At 44.3% G+C, this 22,766-nt stretch overlaps 1 protein-coding gene across 1 annotated transcript; it reads left to right on the top strand.

Moving 5' to 3' along the window:
* Positions 1-9,892: 9,892 nt before the first annotated feature.
* On the top strand, positions 9,893-16,674 carry LOC139566795 (uncharacterized). Its single transcript, XM_071388116.1, has 3 exons — positions 9,893-10,365; positions 14,280-14,410; positions 14,602-16,674. The coding sequence occupies exons 1-3, from the start codon at positions 10,107-10,109 to the stop codon at positions 15,721-15,723; spliced, it is 1,512 nt and encodes a 503-aa protein (XP_071244217.1). The 5' UTR covers positions 9,893-10,106; the 3' UTR covers positions 15,724-16,674.
* Positions 16,675-22,766: the final 6,092 nt, after the last annotated feature.

Raw genomic sequence — 22,766 nt, 5'->3', positions numbered from 1 at the left:
TGTCTTTTTTGCCTCTATATATTTCATGTGTAGCCTAACAGGCAAGGTGCCAAATCTAGATTCAGTGCATTATTATAGGATCAAATAAAATAACATTTTATTGGTTTTGTACACATTTTTCAGATGTTATCCCAGGTGCAGCAAAGTGCTTCTGTTTCTATCTCCAACAGTGCAGGAATACCTAACAATACACACACAAATAAATCATTAAGGGTAAGCATTAGAATAAGCCCCCTCAATATTTGCAGCCCTTGGTGATATTTCTAGTTGCTTTTTGTGGAATAATCATAATAAGATAAGATTTGAATGGAGAACGCTGATCTGAGAGCAGGGCTGCCTTTCTTTTGATCCTATCAGTATCGACACATGCCTCAACGACGCTCTTAGCGAACGTTCTCTGCCTGGTGTTTTTGGAAACGCATGTTACATCTTCAGCCATTGCAGGAAAGATGCGTCGTTAAATGCAGAAGCCCAAGTTCCATCGCTGTCGGGAAACCGGGCCCACAGCGACTTACCGTGGTGAGTGCATACATTTGTCAGTTGTAGCCTTCATCCTGTGAAGGATGGTTTTGTTCTCTTTTAACATAAATATATGCCTTATAGAAGTAGGACATGTTAATCACAAAACATAGTGTGACTGCAGAAAAGCTGTTGTTAATCTAGGGTGTCGACTGTCCAAACCACAAGGTTGAGACAAGATGGAAAAATGCTGAATAACAAGAAAACAGGAACTGAGGAATGTATAGAAACCAACAAATCAGTTCAATCTTCACAAACAACATTCCGGACATTTGAATCCTGAGTGCTGTGTCTGGGCACCACCGATAGGCTAGCAAGTTTAAACCACGCTAAGCCTCTACTGTGACAGGCCAACTCTAAAGTTGGAACTACCTCTGTCACAGTATAAAAGAAGATGTCTGTACTATTTCAGTCAGTTTTCTGCTTTACCCTGCGTGGTGATACAGTGAACCCGTATATACGAAAATTGCATTTACCATTCTGAGCTTATGTTAAATAAAAATACTTAAAGTATATTCGGTGACTTTGAATCACATTTTATCCTGATACCAGATTTGATTGACGCAACCTTTGACAATCCGTCTTTCCAGTTGTTTGGGAGATGGGACTCCTGTATTGGCCTGGTCAGCCTTTGAAATGTGAGTTTTCCATCTTCTAGACTGGCTGGCCGTCAGGATTTGAGAGCACAGGCTACCCTAAGAAGTTGAGGAAAAATAACTAAACAATTTTTTTTAAATTATCACCTGAAACAAAATGTCATATTTACAATCTCCCAAAATAAATGTGATCACTGACGAGAGACAGGCTCTTCTCCATCTTGCGTTACTAACACTACACCTGTCTGTTCAGTAGCGGTGCAAGACTCTGTGAAGATGACGTACGCCGTAATTAAATAAATCACAAAGTAAATGGGGCGTCACTGAGGTAGCATGCAAGGCAGAGCAACGCAAAGTGAAGAAAAGCAAGCATGGCATAAGCAAAGCAATGCTACCCCTGCCTCTTCTGTACAGGAGATAGTATCATGCAATGGGAACAGAAGGGAGGAAGTTGTGTTGTGTAGGATGAGATTAGGGCATACAGGATTGAATTGTTCTTTTAAATTGATAGGGAAACATGGTACTGGAATGTGTGAATGGTAGAGGAAACGGTTGAACATGTATTATTTAGTGAATTTCTGACGTAGAAAGGAATATAATTTGATAGTGTCATAAAGGTTGGATGGGGATTGGGTGGATATTTTGGGTGAGGGGATGGGAGCAGTGAGGTTTGTAGTTTATTTTATTATAAATCCATGTTTAGTTTAAAAGCGACTCAAACGCCGATTTGGAAGTGTTTTTCTGTTGCTCATTGAAATCAAATTTTTCTAGTCTTAGAAATGTGTTTATTGACTGATTCTGCATTTTGTTAACGTTTGTCCCCCATGAGACACTGTAGACACCGAAGCCTATTTCACTTCCTCAGAATCCCCCAAAATAATCTAAGATAACTCAATAAATCTGTGATATATTTTGACGTTTTTACCGAGGATGTTTTGGTTGCGCAATTTTACATATAACTAAGGTGTTTGGTGCAGAATTTCTCAAGTAAAAAAAAGCGCAGGGTGTTGTATTATGTTAACAAAGTCGGAGCTGCTGGGCAGCTCACCCCTTGTGACTCATGGATGTTCCAAACTCCGTTTTAGTCAAGACTGACTTTGTCACCAAAATGATCCTATTTACACTTTGTAGTCAATTTTGACACTAGAATAACTGTTAGTGATTTATATCGATGCCACAGGCCGTTTTTCAAAGGGATCCGTTGCTTTTTAAAGGCAGTCACTCTTTAATAAGAGAATATAGTAGCGTCCCTCTGGGCACAGATGTCGGTTCAACGTAATTCCATTGAAATTACGTGGAAACCACGTTGATTCATCCAATGTGTGCCCAGTCTGGTAGGGAGCCTAATGTGACCGATGTGAAATGGCTAGCTAGTTAGTGGTAGTGCGAGCTAATAGCGTTTCAATCGGTGACTTCACTCGCTCTGAGGCCTTGAAGTAGTTGTTCCCCTTGCTCTGCAAGGGCCGTGGCTTTTGTGGAGCGATGGGTAACGATGCTTCGAGGGTGGCTGTTGTCGATGTGTGCAGAGGGTCCCTGGTTCGACCCCAGGTAGGGGTGAGGAGAGGGACGGAAGCTAAACTGTTACATTGGTGCCGTGACAAGGATCACTGGTTGCTGCGGAAAAGGAGGAGGTCAAAAGGGGGGTGAGTGTAACCGATGTGAAATGGTTAGCGGTGGTGCGCGCTAATAGCGTTTCAATCAGTAACGTCACTCGCTCTGAGGCCTTGACTAAACCCATTCGGAACTGGTCGGATCCTGACCCGGCCCTATCTGAGTAATGGAAGTATCAGATTTGTATTTATTTTTATGTTACTTTATTAACTGACTGATAAAGCGTGAGAGGAGGGAGAGAGAGGTGCCGCTCTAGACAGAGGGGAGAGTACTGTGAGCAAGTGACACTGGGAGCAGGGAGGGAGAGATGGCAACCAAGCCGACTTGCGCTAATGGTGCAAGACAACTGGGAACTCAGAAAAATACGAGGTCAAGTCATGATGTCAGTGGTCTTCAGGTCAGAAAGTTGGAGCTCTTGAAAGCTGCCCGAGTTGGAAAACAATTTTTCTCAGTCGGATGTAACGGCTGTCGCTCTCCTCATCCTCGGATGAGGTGAGGAGAGAAGGATCTTCAGACCAAAACGCAGCTTCAGGGAAATAAGCCATCTTTATTATAAATACGACGGCAACAAGAAACAAAACAAAACACTTTCAAAACTACAAAACAAGAAAACGACGTAGACGACAAAACCTGAACATGAACTTACTTAACTGAAACGTAAAACTCACGGACAGGAAACAGACTACATCGAAATGAAACAAACCGAAACCAGTCCCGTGTGGCGCAACGACATACACAAACACAGGAGACAATCACCCACAAACAAACAGTGAGAATGCCCTACCTAAATATGACTCTTGATTAGAGAAAAACGCAAACCACCTGCCTCTAATCAAGAGCCATACCAGGCAAACCAAAACCAACATAGAAACGAATAACATAGACTGCCCACCCAAAACACATGCCCTGACCATAAACACATAAAAACAACATAAAACAGGTCAGGACAGTTACAGTACCCCCCCCTCAAGATGCGCACGCCGGGCGCACAAGCACAAAGTCCAGGGGAGGGTCCGGGTGGGCAGTTGACCACGGTGGTGGTTCCGGCTCAGGACGCTGTCCCCATACCACCATAGTCACTCCCCTCTTCTGTCTACCCCTTCTACTGACCACCCTAACACTACCTTCCCCTAAATAAACAGCTAGCACCGGGACAAGGGGCAGCACCGGGACAAGGGGTAGCACCGGGACAAGGGGCAGCACCAGAACAAGGGGCAGCACCAGGATAAGGACCAGCACCGGAATAAGGGGCAGCACCGGGACAAGGGGCAGCACCGGGACAAGGGGCAGCACCGGGACAAGGGGCAGCACCGGGACAAGGGGCAGCACCGGGACAAGGGGCAACACCGGGACAAGGGGCAGATCCCGGCTGAAGGACTCTGGCAGGTCCTGTTTGGACGGCTCTGGCAGGTCCATGCAGGCTGACGGCTCTCGACGCTCATGGCAGACTGACGGCTCTCTACGCTCATGGCAGGCTGACGGCTCTCGACGCTCATGGCAGGCTGACGGCTCTCGACGCTCATGGCAGGCTGACGGCTCTCGACGCTCATGGCAGGCTGACGGCTCTCGACGCTCATGGCAGGCTGACGGCTCTCGACGCTCATGGCGCTCTGACGGCTCTGGCTGCTCATGGCTCTCTAACGGCTCTGGCTGCTCATGGCTCACTGACGGCTCTGGCTGCTCATGGCTCACTGACGGCTCTGGCTGCTCATGGCTCGCTGGCGGCTCTGGCTGCTCATGGCTCGCTGGCGGCTCTGGCAGATCCTGTCTGATTGGCGGCTCTGGCAGATCCTGTCTGGTTGGCGGCTCTGGCAGATCCTGTCTGGTTGGCGGCTCTGGCAGATCCTGTCTGGTTGGCGGCTCTGGCAGATCCTGTCTGGCGGGCGGCTCTAGCGGCTCCTGTCTGGCTGACGGCTCTAGCGGCTCCTGTCTGGCGGATGGCTCTGTAGGCTCATGGCAGACGGGCGGCTTTGCAGGCTCATGGCAGACGGGCGGCTTTGCAGGCTCCTGGCAGACGGATGGCTCAGATGGCGCTGGGGAGACGGATGGCTCAGATGGCGCTGGGGAGACGGATGGCTCAGATGGCGCTGGGGAGACGGATGGCTCAGATGGCGCTGGGGAGACGGATGGCTCTGGCCGGATACGGCGCACTGTAGACCTGGTGCGTGGTGCCGGAACTGGAGGCACCGGGCTAATGATAAGCACCTTCCTACTAGTGCGGGGAGCAGGGACAGGGCACACTGTATTCTCAAAGCCTACTCTATCCCTGATGCGTGGTACCGGCACTGGTGACACCGGGCTGAGGACAAGCACATCAGGATTAGTAGGGGGAGAAGATACAGTGGGTTCAGGGCTCTGGAGACGCACAGGTAGCTTAGTGCGTGGACCCGGAACTGGAGGCACCGGGCTAGATACACGCACTACAGGGAGAGTGCGTGGAGGAGGAACAGGGCTCAGGATACGCACTGGTAGCCTAGTGCGTAGTGTAGGCACTGTAGGTACTAGGCTGGGGCGGGGAGGTGGCGCCGGAAATACCGGACCGTGGAGGCGTACTGGCACTCTTGAGCATTGAGCTTGCCCAACCTTACCTGGTTGAATACCCCCGGTTGCCCGACCAGTGCGGGGAGGTGGAATAACCCGCACCGGGCTATGTAGGCGAACCGGGGAAACCATGCGTAAGGCAGGTGCCATGTATGCCGGCCCGAGGAGACGCACTGGAGACCAGACGCGTTGAGCCGGCCTCATGACACCTGGCTCAATACTCAATCTAGCCCTACCAGTGCGGGGAGGTGGAATAACCCGCACTGGGCTATGCACTCGTACAGGAGACACCGTGCGCTCTACTGCGTAACACGGCGCCTGCCCGTACTCCCGCTCTCCACGGTAAGCCTGGGAAGTGGGCGCAGGTCTCCTACCTGCCCTTGGCCCACTATCTCCTAGCCCCCCCCCAAGAAATTTTTGGGAATTACTCACGGGCTTTTTTGGCTTCCATGCCAGACGCGTTCCCTCATAGCTCCGGTTCCTCTCCTCGGTAGCCTCTGCTCTCCTCAGTGCCTCCACCTGTTCCCATGGCTTTTCGGGCTTCCAGCCACGTCTTCTTGCTGCCTCCTCAAACCACCGCTCCTGGGCTTTAGCTGCCTCCCTCTCTTCCTGGGAACGGCGATTTTCTCCTGCCTTAGCCCAGGGACCTTCTCCATTCATTATCTGCTCCCATGTCCAGAAATCCTTGTTTTTCTCCTGTCCCTTACTCCGTTTATTTTTCCCTTGCCGCTTGGTCTTAGCGTGGTGGGTGATTCTGTAACGGCTGTCGCTCTCCTCATCCTCGGATGAGGTGAGGAGAGAAGGATCTTCAGACCAAAACGCAGCTTCAGGGAAATAAGCCATCTTTATTATAAATACGACGGCAACAAGAAACAAAACAAAACACTTTCAAAACTACAAAACAAGAAAACGACGTAGACGACAAAACCTGAACATGAACTTACTTAACTGAAACGTAAAACTCACGGACAGGAAACAGACTACATCGAAATGAAACAAACCGAAACCAGTCCCGTGTGGCGCAACGACATACACAAACACAGGAGACAATCACCCACAAACAAACAGTGAGAATGCCCTACCTAAATATGACTCTTGATTAGAGAAAAACGCAAACCACCTGCCTCTAATCAAGAGCCATACCAGGCAAACCAAAACCAACATAGAAACGAATAACATAGACTGCCCACCCAAAACACATGCCCTGACCATAAACACATAAAAACAACATAAAACAGGTCAGGACAGTTACATCGGAGCTAGTTTTCTTTCAGAGTTCCCAGTTGTCTTGAACTCGGAAGTCTCTGATTTCCAAGTTCCTAGTTGTTTTGAATGTGGCATTATAGCTAGGTTATTTATCCTCAAATATGACTACGTAGTACCTGTCTTGACTGCATCAAACTGGGAGAAGCTAGTTAAGCTAGCTAGCTAGGCGAATTGAGGCTCCAGTGCGTGCTTTCTCATCCTACAGTTACAAATAACTGCATTCAGAATATTAAGTAGCAACCTACCTGTTGGCTCTTGGTCGTTGTAGCCTATCCTTCTTATTTAACTTTTAATTCCATAATTGTAATTCCATCTTCCATTGATTAGATATATTTTAACTTTTGCCAGACAGGCTCTATGACTGTAGCCTATTGCAGCTTTGATGACTTATGATTGGCCAACAACAACAAGCTATATGTGCCACGCTCCACTCTCGTGAAAAGCAAGAGCAGCAGCATATATTATAAAAATTATCCTCTGCAGCAGTCGCGTTCAGGTATGTACGGCCCTTCCGTACAAGTCAGTTAAATTACACATACCCCAGACTCTTGACAAACAGATCCGACCCAGACCTGTGACATTTCGAATTCATGATCCGGACCCGCTTGGTCCCGGATCTGGTATTCAGGTAGAGGTGGATCTGTGAAGACCTCTAGCTCACACTCCAGTACAGTAGGTGGTGATGTACACTACCATTCAAAAGTTTGGGGTCACTTAGAAATGTCCTTGTTTTTGAAAGAAAAGCTACTTTTTTGTCCATTTAAAATAAATCAAATTGATCAGAAATACAGTGTAGACATTGTTAATGTTGTACTATTGTAGCTGGAAATGGCAGATTTAAAAAAAATGGAATATCTACATAAGCGTACAGAGGCCCATTTATCAGCAACCATCACTCCTGTGTTCCAATGGCATGTTGTGTTAGCTAATCCAACTTGATTATTTTAAAAGGCTAATTGATCATTAGAAAACCCTTTTGCAATTATGGTAGCACAGCTGAAAACTGTTGTTATGATTAAAGAAGCAATAAAACTGGCCTTTAGACTAGTTTAGTATCTGGAGCATCAGCATTTGTGAGTTCGATTACAGGCTCAAAGTGGCCAGAAACAAATAACTTTCTTCTGAAACTCGTCAGTCTATTCTTGTTCTGAGAAATGAAGGCTATTCCATGCGAGAAATTGCCAAGAAACTGAAGATCTTGTACAACGCTGTGTACTAGTCCCTTCACAGAACAGCACAAACTGTCTCTAACTAGAATAGAAAGGAGTGGGAGGCCCCGGTGCACAACTGAGCAAGAGGACAAGTACATTAGAGTGTCTAGTTTGCGAAACAGATGCCTCACAAGTCCTCAACTGGCAGCTTCATTACATAGTACCCACAGAACACCAGTCTCAACATCAACAGTGAAGAGGCGACTCCGGGATGCTGGCCTTCTAGGCAGAGTTGCAAAGAAAAAGCCATATCTCAAACTGGCCAATAAAAAGAAAAGAATAAGATGGGCAAAATAACACAGACACTGGACAGAGGAACTCTGCCTAGAAGGCCAGCATCCTAGAGTCGCCTCTTCACTGTTGACATTGAGACTGGTGTTTTGCGGGTACTATTTAATGAAGCTTCCATTCAAATACTTGAATCAGTTATAGAACCCATTGGCCTTTATGGTTGTGAGGTCTGGGGTCCGCTCACCAACCAAGAATTCACAAAATTGGACAAACACCAAATTGAGAGACTGCATGCAGAATTCTGCAAAAATATCCTCTGCATAAAACACCAAATAATGCATGCAGAGCAGAATCAGGCCGATACCCGCTAATTATCAAAATTATCCAAATATTTTCTGGATCAAAATCCAGAAAATAACAGTTAAACTCTACAACCACTTAAAAGGAAGTGATTCCCTAATCTTCCATAACAAAGCCATCACCTACAGAGAGATGAAGCTGGAGAAGAGTCCCCAAAGAAAGCTGGTCCTGGGGCTTTGTTCACAAACAGACCAGAGCCCCAGGACAGCAACACAATTAGACCCAACTAAATCATGAGACAAGAAAAAGATAATTACTTGACACATTGGAAAGAATTAACAAAAAAACAGAGCAAACTAGAATGCTATTTGGCCCGAAACAGAGAGAACACAGTGGCAGAATATCTGACCAATGTGACTGACCCAAAATTAAGGAAAGCTTTGACTATGAACAGACTCAGTGAGCATAGCCTTGCTATTGAGAAAGGTCGCCGTAGGCAGACCTGGCTCTCAAGAGAAGACAGGCTATGTGCACACTGCCCACAACATGAGGTGGAAACTAAGTTGCATTTCCTAACCTAACATCGTTACAACACTGTATATATCCATATGACATTTGAAATGTCTTTTATTATTTAGGAACTTGTTTGATTGTAATATTTACTGTTCACTTTTTATTGTTTATTTCACTTGCTTTGCAAACGATGTGTAATGAGCTCGCACTCCAAAACAGTAGGTGGAAACACAGAGCTAGATAAGAGGAATACATGAATAGCGGAGGCCGTGACCAACGGACGTAACATTTTACATTTAACGTTGTTACAGGTGTCAAGCTTATGGGCATGTGGCAGCAGTGTGTAGGATGGAGGTTCCTAGGTGTGAGAAGTGTGCTAAAGGGCGTGAGATAAAGGAATGTGTAGCATTAGGGAAAGTAGTGGTATGTGTTAATTGTAGGGATGCCTTTGGTGCTGGGGATCAGAAATGTCCCGTGCGAGAGACTCAGGTTGAGGTTTCCAGGGTTACAGTAGTGCAGAAGTTGTCATATGTTGAGGCAGTGAAGAAAGTAGAGGAAGATGAGTCAAAGGGGAGTGATCCTGAGAGGAGTGGCGTGAGTAGTAGAACTGTACCAGTACAGAGGGGTAGGCCAATAATAAATATATGTTTCAGTAACATTGGATTTTTTAGCAATGGTTATCAGCTGTACTGCAGGGATGGAACATAAGTTGCAGAAAGTGGAGGTTGTGGTGGCAGCTGCAGAGATATTTCTGTGTGAGACTTGACATCAGAAGAGTTACAGGGTGTGTTGAGTGGTGATGTCCCATCCTTTCTGTTTGTTGGCATGAGGTAGGACTAATTAGATTTAAGTAGTGGAGTAGGGTGGTGTTTATTTTTTGAATTTGTGAGTTTAGTGTTAGATGGTAGGGTATCTGTAAAAACAATTTCAAGCAAAGTATAAGGGAGCTGTACTCGTCTAGTAGGTGGCAGTAATACAACATATTGGATGCCAACCCCCGTTAAACCTCGTCGAAGAAGGGTAGGGCGTGAATGGCCTCACACTCCAGTACAGAAGGTGGCGTTGTATGCACATCACGGTTGCGATCCGCCAATACAAAAATAATTTATCTTCAGTGCGTAAACGGAAGTGAACGGTGACCAAGAATAATTTCCACGTTAGCATTTTTGTTCTTTAAACGTTAATTATCACTCTGGAACTCAAAATATGACTAATTTAACTGTACAGCATCACGTTTACCTCAGATAGTCTTTAATTAACGTTGGAGACAGGACTTGGTTGATATACGTTATCTAGGGAACGTTAGCTAACTGCTAACATGGCTAACTGTATGGTTTTTCATACTCAAATAGCCTCCATCATGGAGGTGCTAGCGAATGCAGCCGTGGCAGATATCTGTAAACTCGTAGACGACGACTATGCAGTGTTTCGTTTGGAAATGACTCAAAGCCAGAAAGAGAACAGAGCATTGCGGAGGAAACTACAGCTACTGGAACTGAAGGTGGCACGAGAGCGCGTCCTCTCCAGTCGTCCCAGTAGTGTCAAGATCCTCGACAGACACAGAGGAATGGCAAGAGGTACATTTTGCTGGAGGCTGCGGGGCCTGTCGCCCCGTTTCGCTTTGCGCATGTGTGACCTTAGGTGCGTTATTAACCACTATGGTTAACCAGCATTCGGCCTTGTTCAGTTTTTAGATAGCTAAGTAATCAGGGGAATTATTGCATACTATCATATTCTAACCAGATTATTGATTTACTGCATTTCCTATTATTTACTCATCGAAAAAACAAAATAATGCATGGGACATAATCAATCTCTAATAGTATATCAAGGAGGTATGCGTGTTATCTTACATCCCTGCCAATTCTAGACACTGTCCGTGTCCAAATACCCATATTCTTGTACTAAATAGTATGCAAAAAAAGATAGACTTGAGTCAGAAAAGATGAGTGAATTCTACTAGATAAAACACCGAAATAAGTATACAGTATGCTAGAATTAGTATTTGGATACGGCCAGTGTCAATAGTAGTGATGCACTGATATGACATTTTTGGCCAATACAGATATCTGATATTTTCCTTGCCAAAATAAACAATACCAATAACCCGATATTTAAAATGTTTGCATCCTTTTAAGCATTCTAGTATAGTTAAAACACACATCGACACAGCGGTCTAAGGCACTGCATCTCAGTGCAAGAGGCGTAACAACAGTCCCTGGTTCGAATCCAGGCGGTATCACATCCTGCCGTGATTGGGACTCCCATAGGGCGGCGCACAATTGGCCCAGCATCGTCCGGGCCGTCATTGTAAATAAGAATTTGTTCTTAACTGACTTGTCTAGTTAAATAAAGGTTACACACACACACACACACACACCACTGTCCAAACAGTTATTTTGTTGGCATTTACGTATGTCCCCATTACCAGTAAAACATAATCGGAACCTATTTATTTCACTTACTTGCTGTGTTGTTCATTTGTTCAGTCGTTTTATTCTCAATCAGGGTTTCTATGGAATGTCGTTTCGGTCTTAGCGAGTCAAAAAAGACACTATGACCAATCAGGACCTGAATATGACTGCACGTCACATAATTGAACGCGTGCATTCGTTTTTTACGTAGTTATTACACATTGATTATGTCAACGATTCATTGATAAGTATGCTATGATGCTGGTGAAGTTGTCTCACGCACCTACAATGCTGGTCATAAAAATAAAAAAAAACTAGCTAGCTCATGGATGCAAACAATGTTCTTCCCCAAAAACATAGCAAAATGACAATCTGTTTCAGTAGCTATAGATAGCTAGCTAACTAAACTCAGCAAAAAAAGAAACGTCCTCTCACTGTCAACTGCGTTTATTTCCAGCAAACTTAACATGTGTAAATATTTCTATGAACATAACAAGATTCAACAACTGAGACATAAACTGAACAAGCTCCACAGACATGTGACTAACAGGAATGGAATAATGTGTCCCTGAACAAAGGGGGGGGTCAAAATCAAAAGTAAAAGTCAGTATCTGGTGTGGCCACCAGCTGCATTAAGTACTGCAGTGCATCTCCTCCTCATGGACAGCACCAGATTTGCCAGTTCTTGCTGTGAGCTGTTACCCCACTTTTCCACCAAGGCACCTGCAAATTCCCGTACATTTCCAGGGGGAATGGCCCTAGCCCTCACCCTCCAATCCAACAGGTCCCAGACGTGCTCATTGGGATTGAGATCCGGGCTCTTCTCTGGCCATTGCAGAACACTGACATTCCTGTCTTGCAGGAAATCACGCACAGAACGAGTAGTATGGCTGGTGGCATTGTCATGCTGGAGGATCATGTCAGGATGAGCCTGCAGGAAGGGTACCACATGAGGGAGGAGGATGTCTTCCCTGTAACGCACAGCGTTGAGATTACCTGCAATGACAACAAGCTCAGTCCGATGATGCTGTGACACCGCCCCAGACCATGACGGACCCTCCACCTCCAAATCGATCCCGCTCCAGAGTACAACAGGCCTCGGTGTAATGCTCATTCCTTCGATGATAAATGCGAATCCGACCATCACCCCTGGTGAGACAAAACCGTGACTCGTCAGTGAAGAGCACTTTTTGCTAGTCCTGTCTGGTCCAGCAACGGTGGGTTTGTGCCCATACACAACGTTGTTGCCGGTGATGTCTGGTGAGGACCTGCCTTACAACAGGCCTACAAGCCCTCAGTCCAGCCTCTCTCAGCCTATTGCGGACAGTCTGAGCACTGATGGAGGGATTGTGCGTTCCTGGTGTAACTCGGGCAGTTGTTGTTGCCATCCTGTACCTGTCCCGTAGGTGTGATGTTCGGATGTACCGATCCTGCGCAGGTGTTGTTACACGTGGCCTGCCACTGCGAGGACGATCAGCTGTCCGTCCTGTCTCCCTGTAGCGCTGTCTTAGGCGTCTCACAGTACGGACATTGCAATTTATTGCCCTGTTCACATCTACAGTCCTCATGCCTCCTTGCAGCATGCCTAAGGCACGTTCACGCAGATGAGCAGGGACCCTGGGCATCTTTCTTTTTGTGTTTTTCAGAGTCATTAAAAAGAACTCTTTAGTGTCCTAAGTTTTCATAACTGTGACCTTAATTGTCTACCAAGCTGTTAGTGTCTTAACGATCGTTCCACAGGTGCATGTTCATTAATTGTTTATGGTTCATTGAACAAGCATGGGAAACAGTGTTTAAACCCTTTACAATGAAGATCTGTGAAGTTATTTGGATTTTTACGAATTATCTTTGAAAGACAAGGTCCTGAAAAGGGATGTTTCTTTTTTTGCCAAGTTTAAATAGCTAGATATCATCATCTAAAATAACCTTAATTTATAAGACAGTTCTTATTTGATTAATGGTTTTCGGACTCATCTAGGTGAAGCTAGACACCATAAGGATTAGCCACAATAGTGGACTGTGGTTAGCCTTCAAAATAAATGTATGGCATAATTCTTTGTATTAATTTGCATCACTGTCAATGACATACTTTTATTTTGAAGGCAAACCGCAAAGTCCAATATTGTGCCTAATCCTTATTGTGGCTAGCTTCACAACACACAAACCGGTCCAGTTGAGCATCACTAGCCAGATGAAGCTAGCTGGCTGCTTATAACGTTAGCTTTGGGCAACAGGGTTAAGTAGCTGGCTAGCTATTTATTTTCATGAACTGAAGTTCAATTTCAATAGGTGAACAACAAGTAGCAACCTAGCTAATACTCACAAGGATTCCTTAATCATTGCTAAAAAGAATGAAAATGACTGCAGTTTCTACTGGTCATTGTTTTCAAGCTGGTTGTATTGGTGCTGGCTTGGTACCAAAGCTAAAGCTAGCTACCCCAGAAGTTGCGGTCCAACAAATTAGGCTTTATTACCAACGCAGTATTGTAAACACATCGTTCCTGGCCGGTGTTTGCTTGTTTGCAGACTTTTTTTACAGCTTTGACAGTGCTACTGTATCTTTTTTGACCACCAAATACCCAAACGGCTTTACATAGTATACATGTTGTGAAGCTAATAGCAGTGACGCTATTACTGTGTAACTCCGGTAGGGCAACATCTGAAAAATAGCGTACTTGGTAGTGTGTACCAGTGCTCGGCCAGTTGACGAAAGCCAACATCGCCCACGACAGGGAACGGTTGATTGTCAAGGGCAATGAATTCCATTATCTTGGCTTTAATGGATTTGTTCTTTGAGTTGTCTCACTGAAATTGTATTACTCTTTCAAATGACTGCTCGACTTAGCGTCATTACGTCATGTACCTACGTTATATAGGTAAGCACGGTAGCTTTGACATCGGTTTTTAATCATCGCCGTTATACTAGACATCGGGCTGATACCGATGTTGGCATTTTTAGATAATATCGGCCGACGTTCACCGATATATCGTGCATCCCTAGTCAATAGTGTACAATATACCGTTGAGCATTGACAGTAGCTAACCTAACCATCTCTTTTCCCCCCAATCACTCTCAGGTGAAGGACATCTCACTGGAGGCCACAGGAGCTTTGTGAAGCCAGCAGGACGCAATACATGGCGAGATGACCAACCAATCACTGTTGATGAGGGGAGTGGAACCTCAACCCAGCACGTTATTGTGATAGAGGTTAGTGTTGCATATAAAATGTTACTTTGTACAGCATGTCAAATGTGGCTCATTTTATTTCAGAAAGGCTATTCACTTCCTTACACGTACATCCTTATTTATCTGCCATAGGGGAGCTTGTGAGACTTCCCTATGACATTGTTATCCTATACAAATCATGTACCGGTAATAACCTCCTCTTCTTGTGTCAGTCTGTAGATGCAGAGGCTGCAGGGTCTGGGGTCAAGCTGGAGAGGTCTGAAGGAGAGGACCCAGGGCAAAGCAGAGACATCCAGACTGGAGCGGCTGGAGTGCTCCCTGTAGCCACGGAGGACCCCACCACCACGCCGCCCAGAACCCGACGCAGCATCACGGAGGTCTGTGGAACGCCGACCGCTGTCCTCAAGTCTGACACTGAGACCATAACTGTAGCACAAAGGCTTTTACAAACAGGATCTGACCACAGATCAGATCCAGAGAGACTGGGGCTGGGGCCACTGGGCTGTCCTCCTGCTCCTGGCTCAGAGTACCTACCGGTATTTCACCAGAGCCAGAAGACTAATTCCCGTGGAAATACTGATGGTGATGCGTTAGACACTGGCGGTGATGATCTGTCTTGTTTTTACACTACAGAGATGGACCCTGGCAACATATCCTTGGGTTTAGAGACACAGACTGATCTGTCTAGAGGGGACTGGAACCAATACAGCAGTAGTGTATACTCTGAAGGATGCCAAGATAAGAAAGGGGAGGTTATAGCGGTAGATGAAGTGAGTGTGAAAGTGGAGGGCGATGCTCCTCTTACATGGAATGCAGACGAGACTCACTTAGGAGAAGGACACTCACAAGGCAGAGATTTCTTAGATTACAGGGAAAGCTTAGAGACAAATCTAAATGTCTCGAGCCTCTCCCCTTTACACACGCTCAGTGATCGTGCCCCAGTGTCCACGTCGAAGGGGCCTTCCGATTCACACGGCCGCGTCCTTTTCGATCAGGTATTGAACTCAAATGACAGGGCTAGAGCCCAGGCTCAGGGAAGGGGAGCAACATCAGGCAATAGTAAAGAGAAACGGTTCCTCTGCATGTTCTGTAACAAAGGCTTCAGCTGCCTCCAGAAGGTGGAGATCCACCAGAGGGTCCACACAGGTGTGAAACCCTTCAGCTGTACCCAATGCGATATGCGCTTTGCTGAGGCTGGCAGCCTGAAGAGGCACCAGAGGGTCCACACAGGGGAGAAACCCTACAGCTGTACCCAGTGTCACATGCGCTTCACCCAGGCTGGCAGCCTGAAGAGGCACCTGAAGGTCCACATGGGAGAAAGGCTGTTCGCCTGAGGTTCTCAGAGAAGAGTTACCTCAGGATACCCTAGCAGAAAAACTATTCCACTTCATAGCTTATTACGTTTAGATCAAACCCTTCATTGTAGTGAGCAGAAAAGATCCACAGATGCATTTTGAATAACGAGAGTAAAAGATTTCATTGTTCAATATTTCTGGGTAGAATATTGTATCCAGACATTGTGTGATATACACTGAGTGTACAAAACATTAAGAACACATTGCTAATATCGAGTTGCATCCCCCTTTTTGCCCTCAAAACAACCTCAATTAGTCGGACATGGACTCGAAAGCGTTCCACAGGGATGCTGGCCCATGTTGACTCCAATGCTTCCGACAGTTATCAAGTTGGCTCTATGTCCTTGAGGTGGTGGACCATTCTTGATACACACGGATAACTGTTGAGCGTGAAAAACACAGCAGCGTTGCAGCTCTTGACACAAACCGGTACGCCTGGCACCTACTACCATACCTCCTTCAAAGGCACTTACATCTTTTGTCTTTCCCATTCATCCCTTGAATGGCACACATACACAATCCATGTCTCAATTGTCTCTAGGCTTAAACATCCTTCTTTAACCTGTCTCCTCCCCTTCATATACACTGATTGAAGTGGATTTAACAGCTGACATCAATAAGACATAGCTTTCACCTGGTCAGTCTGTCATGGAATGAGCAGGTGTTCTTAATGTTTTGTACGCTCAGTGTATAAAGAACATAAGCCTAAAAAGTCTGTTACATATTGTATGTGTACTGTGTAAGCTATATGATGTTTACAAATGCCTATTTCATTACATCCATTGAACTGCTTTCCCAAGACACTTTTAATGAAGAAATGAATACAATTTATCATGTTCACGCAGATTTTTAGTTGAGAAGTGCATATGTGGTTTTCATATGGTGTATTTAACACTTATGTTTAATGAACATAAAAGGATATTTTTCTAAGACGATCATTAAGACTCTTTAGTATACATCACATCTGATTTCACCCTATTCTGCATAAACAGAACTTTATAACCAATATACACTTGCTAAATATACCCACACACTAACAAACACTTACTGTAACACGTCAAAATAGTTTTGTCATGTTTGTCTGACTTTTAACTTATCGTAGCTGACTTATTTTTACCCACAACATCATATTTATGTCCATGATGAGTTTAAAAACAATTAAGTAATTCTGTAACTACAGTAAAGGACTCAAACGTAGTGGGGATGGGTAAACACTCCGGGGCCTTACTTGCAAAAATTTGAAAAAGGTTCAGATTTCTTTTTTTGTCACTGATCTACAGTGGAATTATGTTTTTACAAATTGATTAAAAAAGAAAAGCTGAAATGTCTTGAATCAGTAAGTATTCAAACCCTTTGTTATGGCAAGTAACAGTTCAGGAGTACAAATTTGCTTAACTCACATAATAAGTTGCATGGATTCACTCTGTGTGCAATAATTGTGTTTAACATGATTTTTTGCATGACTACCTCAACTCTACCCCACACATACAGTTATCTGTAAGGTCCCTCAGTTGAGCAGTGAGTTTCAAACACAGATTCAACAACAAAGACCATGGAGGTTTTCCAATTCATCACAAAGAAGGGTACCTATTGGTAGATTAAATGAAAAAAGCAGACATTGAATATCCCTTTCAAAATGGTGACGTTATTATATAATTACACTTTGGATGGTGTATCAATGCACTCAGTCACTACAAAGATACAGGCGTCCTTCCTAACTCAGTTGCCGGAGTGGAAGGAAACCGCTCAGGGATTTCACAATGAGGCCAATGGTGACTTTAAACCAGTTACAGAGTGTAATGGCTGTGATAGGAGAAACCTATGCATGGTCAACAACATTGCAGTTACTCCACAATACTTACCTAATTGACCAAGTGAAAAGGAGGAATCCTGTACAGAATAAGGCACTAAAGTAATACTGCAAAAATTGTGGCAAAGCAATTCACTTTTTGTCCTGAATACAAAGTGTTATGTTTGGGGCAAATCCAATAGAAAACATCACTCTCCATATTTTCAAGCATAGTGGTGGCTGCATCATGTTATGGGTTTGCTTGTAATCGTTAAGGACTGGGGAGTTTTTCAGCATAAAAAAGAAACAATAGAGCTAAGCACAGGTAAAATCCTAGAGGAAACCTGGTTCAGTCTACTTTCCACCAGACACTGGGAGATTAATTTACCTTTCAGCTGCGCAATAACTTAAAACACAAGACCAAACTACACTGGAGTTTTTTTTCTTCTATTTAACCTATATTTAACTAGAAAAGTCAGTTAAGAACAAATTCTTATTTACAATGATGTCCTACCCCGGGCCAAACCTGGACGACGCTGGGCCATTTGTATGCCGCCCTCTTGGACTCACAATCACGGTCGGATGTGATACAGCCTGCTTACCAAGAAGACAGTGAATGTTCTTGAGTGACCGAGTTACAGGTTTTCAAGCAGATTTAAGTCGAAACTATGGCAAGGCCTGAAAATGGTTGTCAAGCAATGATCAACAAACAATTTGACAGAGCTTAAAGAATAATGGGCAAGTGTTGCACAATCCAGGTGTGGAAAGCTCTAAGAGACTTAACCAGAAAGACTGATCCACTTGTCATGAATGGATGCCAGGACCTACCAGAAGGAGCAAAGGTTGGTATTGTAACATGTAAATCAATATGATTGCAATGGTTTAGATCTCCAAATGTAATTCACTGTTCACTTCATGCCTGACTACCCATCCACATCGCTCCGGTAGGTTTTGTCTGTCCTGTTCAAACTTCAACATAGTATCTGTTTGTGTGTGAGATATCACCTATTCTAACTGACATTGGTAATAGAACAGTGACTATGTTTGAATGGGTTCACAGATACAATGTAGAAAAATTGTAAAAATACAGAAAAACACTGGAATGAGTAGGTGTGTCCAAACTTCTGACTGGTACTGTATTTCATTACGCCATAAGTTATCTTCATACATTCTCGTTCCGCTACTGGACGGAGAGCATAGATGGAGAGCGTAGATTCTCGTCAGAGATCGCATTTATTTTGTGAAGTTGCAAAATATGACAATTTCATTCAGGACAGAAGAAACATTGTTTCAGTTGATAATAAAACATGTTTTGGTTACTTACTTTTTCCTTAACCTGTTTCTATAACTTTCCAGCAAGTCAAGCTATTTTACTAGCTAGCTAGATAAAAGCCAGGCTATATTGTAGCTAGTGACCTTCACCCCTAATAATTATCACAACAAACTAAGACTGGAGGCAACAGTCAATGTATAATTGGCTTAACAGCCAACGCGTTTTTTTTTGTTTTTTTTTTAAATATACAACTAAAATAGTACTCACTTATAGGTATGGGTAAATGTTTACAAGTTGCTAGCTATCCCATAAACCCATCTTCGAAAACCCCATAATTTAATCTTCTGTGGTTTGGTAACCTCCGATTCTTCGACGGACTCTGGCCGGACTAAAGAAGACTGCACAGGATGGAAAAATTCAAACGGAGCCTTCACTTGCATGGGGACGTTGCGATTCCACTCTGTGAATGACATCCAACGCAAGGTAATGGAGTGCTTGTGAATGAGGCATAATGCCTCGCTCACACAGGTTATTATTGTACTGTACATTTGACACAGTCTTCACAATCCACGAGGCGCATCACATCGAAAATAATCACACATTAGCAACTTCTTCGGTGGTTTATTACAAGTTGAAAAACATACAGTTTGACGCATACAGTTTGAAAAGCATACAGTTTGACGCAACCGGTGTGTACACGACTTTACACCGTGTAGCACCCACTTGAGTGATGCTACTCAAGAGCAGCCACAAAGGTCAGAATAGTTTATCACACTTCAGTTGCCACTTCTACGAGCTAACGCAGTCCTCTCTCCTCTTTTCCCCTCAAGCCAACTAACTGATTTGAATCATCAAAATGAAAAGATTATAATAAAAATATGAATAAAAAGAAAACAGGAAGTCAATTGAAACAATTGCATTACAAAAAAAACAACTAATGATGATAAATATAAAAAATGTGTACAGAAGGGATCAACCTCTGGCTGCTATTACGGCACCATGGCGACAAAAATCTCCCATGGCTGTATTAAACATTCCCACTCAATAATTGACTTACTCAGCCACACAAGTCACACACTCAAAGTTGGCTGTATTTATACTGATGTAGTCACTGTGTATATCAATGCAACAACAACCAAAACATGCTAAAGTCACTTACCTCTTAACTATTTCTCAACAGAGCTCACAACACAAGTTTATCTGGGTTATTCTGATGAAACTGGCACTTGACAAAAAATAAATAATATATATATACACTGCTCAAAATAATAAAGGGAACACTTAAACAACACAATGTAACTCCAAGTCAATCACACTTCTGTGAAATCAAACTGTCCACTTAGGAAGCAACACTGATTGACAATAAATTTCACATGCTGTTGTGCAAATGGAATAGACAACAGGTGGAAATTATAGGCAATTAGCAAGACACCCCCAATAAAGGAGTGGTTCTGCAGGTGGTGACCACAGACCACTTCTCAGTTCCTATGCTTCCTTGCTGATGTTTTGGTCACTTTTGAATGCTGGCGGTGCTTTCACTCTAGTGGTAGCATGAGACGGAGTCTACAACCCACACAAGTGGCTCAGGTAGTGCAGCTCATCCAGGATGGCACATCAATGCGAGCTGTGGCAAGAAGGTTTGCTGTGTCTGTCAGCGTAGTGTCCAGAGCATGGAGGCGCTACCAGGAGACAGGCCAGTACATCAGGAGACGTGGAGGAGGCCGTAGGAGGGCAACAACCCAGCAGCAGGACCGCTACCTCCGCCTTTGTGCAAGGAGGAGCAGGAGGAGCACTGCCAGAGCCCTGCAAAATGACCTCCAGCAGGCCACAAATGTGCATGTGTCTGCTCAAACGGTCAGAAACAGACTCCATGAGGGTGGTATGAGGGCGCGACGTCCACAGGTGGGGGTTGTGCTTACAGCCCAACACCGTGCAGGACGTTTGGCATTTGCCAGAGAACACCAAGATTGGCAAATTCGCCACTGGCGCCCTGTGCTCTTCACAGATGAAAGCAGGTTCACACTGAGCACATGTGACAGACGTGACAGAGTCTGGAGACGCCGTGGAGAACGTTCTGCTGCCTGCAACATCCTCCAGCATGACCGGTTTGGCGGTGGGTCAGTCATGGTGTGGGGTGGCATTTCTTTGGGGGGCCGCACAGCCCTCCATGTGCTCGTCAGAGGTAGCCTGACTGCCATTAGGTACCGAGATGATATCCTCAGACCCCTTGTGAGACCATATGCTGGTGCGGTTGGCCCTGGGTTCCTCCTAATGCAAGACAATGCTAGACCTCATGTGGCTGGAGTGTGTCAGCAGTTCCTGCAAGAGGAAGGCATTGATGCTATGGACTGGCCCGCCCGTTCCCCAGACCTGAATCCAATTGAGCACATCTGGGACATCATGTCTCGCTCCATCCACCAACGCCACGTTGCACCACAGACGGTCCAGGAGTTGGCGGATGCTTTAGTCCAGGTCTGGGAGGAGATCCCTCAGGAGACCATCCGCCACCTCATCAGGAGCATGCCCAGGCGTTGTAGGGAGGTCATACAGGCACGTGGAGGCCACACACACTACTGAGCCTCATTTTGACTTGTTTTAAGGACATTACATCAAAGTTGGATCAGCCTGTAGTGTGGTTTTCCACTTGAATTTTGAGTGTGACTCCAAATCCAGACCTCCATGGGTTGATAAATTTGATTTCCATTGATAATTTTTTTGTGATTTTGTTGTCAGCACATTCAACTATGTAAAGAAAAAAGTATTTAATAAGAATATTTCATTCATTCAGATCTAGGATGTGTTATTTTAGTGTTCCCTTTATTTTTTTGAGCAGTGTATATACAGTACGATTCAAAAGTTTGGACACACCTACTCATTCCAGGGTTTTCTTTATTTTTACTATTTTCTACATTGTATAATAACAGTGAAGACATCAAAACTATGAAATAACACATGGAATCATGTAATAACCAAAAAAAGTCTTAAACAAATCAAAATACATTTTATATTTGCGATTCTTCCAAGTAGCCACCCTTTGCCTTGATGACAGCTTTGCTGGGAAATGGCTCATTTATTGTGTTTGGTTTCATCATTTTAAGAACGAAAATTGAATATAAACCAATTTTCTCGTTTATGGTTTCAAAATTGTGCGTCGAGGAACAGAAAACAAAATGTATCCCATGTTTTATTTCGTTCATACCCAGAAGTACACGTTAGTTATTCACAGTGCATAGGGGGTTTGTTTACAGTCTGGGTTGATCTGCACTGTCGGCAGCACATAGAAAGGATTAGACCTTTGTGTGACAGAAAGTAAAAAATAGTAATGTTAGCTAAGATGCTGAATTTACCATGAAATTAGCATTCCAATAGAACGAAATCAACAACTGAAATTGGCTTGCACTAGGTGGCTAGCTAGCTAATGTTAATGCTTGCAAGCTAGTAAGCTGGCTAACTGTCTATAGTCTGGCTATAGTCATGTTAGCTAGAAGTAGCTAGTAGAAGTAAGTTAGTCCCTCAACCTGCTAAGATGAAGCTGCCCAGCCAGAGGTACTTGATGCAGAAAGGTGACATTTCTCCATTACATTCTGTAGCTAACTTAGTTAGATCTTCTGGCTGACTAATGCTGGTGCTTATTGGCTGAGTAATAATGAACTGAAGTTACTGTAAATCGTTACATATCTGGCACTTTGCATAGCTATTGCTTACACATTCACTACAACAATATCCAGTTAAACTACAGTCAATGCTAATACTGTGTGTTTGTATGGGCGGGTGTGGATTCAGAATGTGCCTGCAGGCGAAGGGCACAGTATGGCATCTGAGCAGATCATCATGAACTTCATCCATAGTTTGCCTCTGAATTGGTGTCCACATCAGGCTATTTACTTGTTACATATTTGTTAGACTGTGTCCCTTTCACAGAATTTGAATGATCCCTCCACTGTCACATGCTCTCTCTGT

The sequence above is a fragment of the Salvelinus alpinus genome, chromosome 39 (assembly GCF_045679555.1).
Source record: "Salvelinus alpinus chromosome 39, SLU_Salpinus.1, whole genome shotgun sequence".
In the NCBI taxonomy this organism is placed as follows: domain Eukaryota; kingdom Metazoa; phylum Chordata; class Actinopteri; order Salmoniformes; family Salmonidae; genus Salvelinus; species Salvelinus alpinus.
The sequence above is the reverse complement of the archived record's forward strand: the minus strand, read 5'-3'. Positions and strand labels throughout refer to the sequence as shown.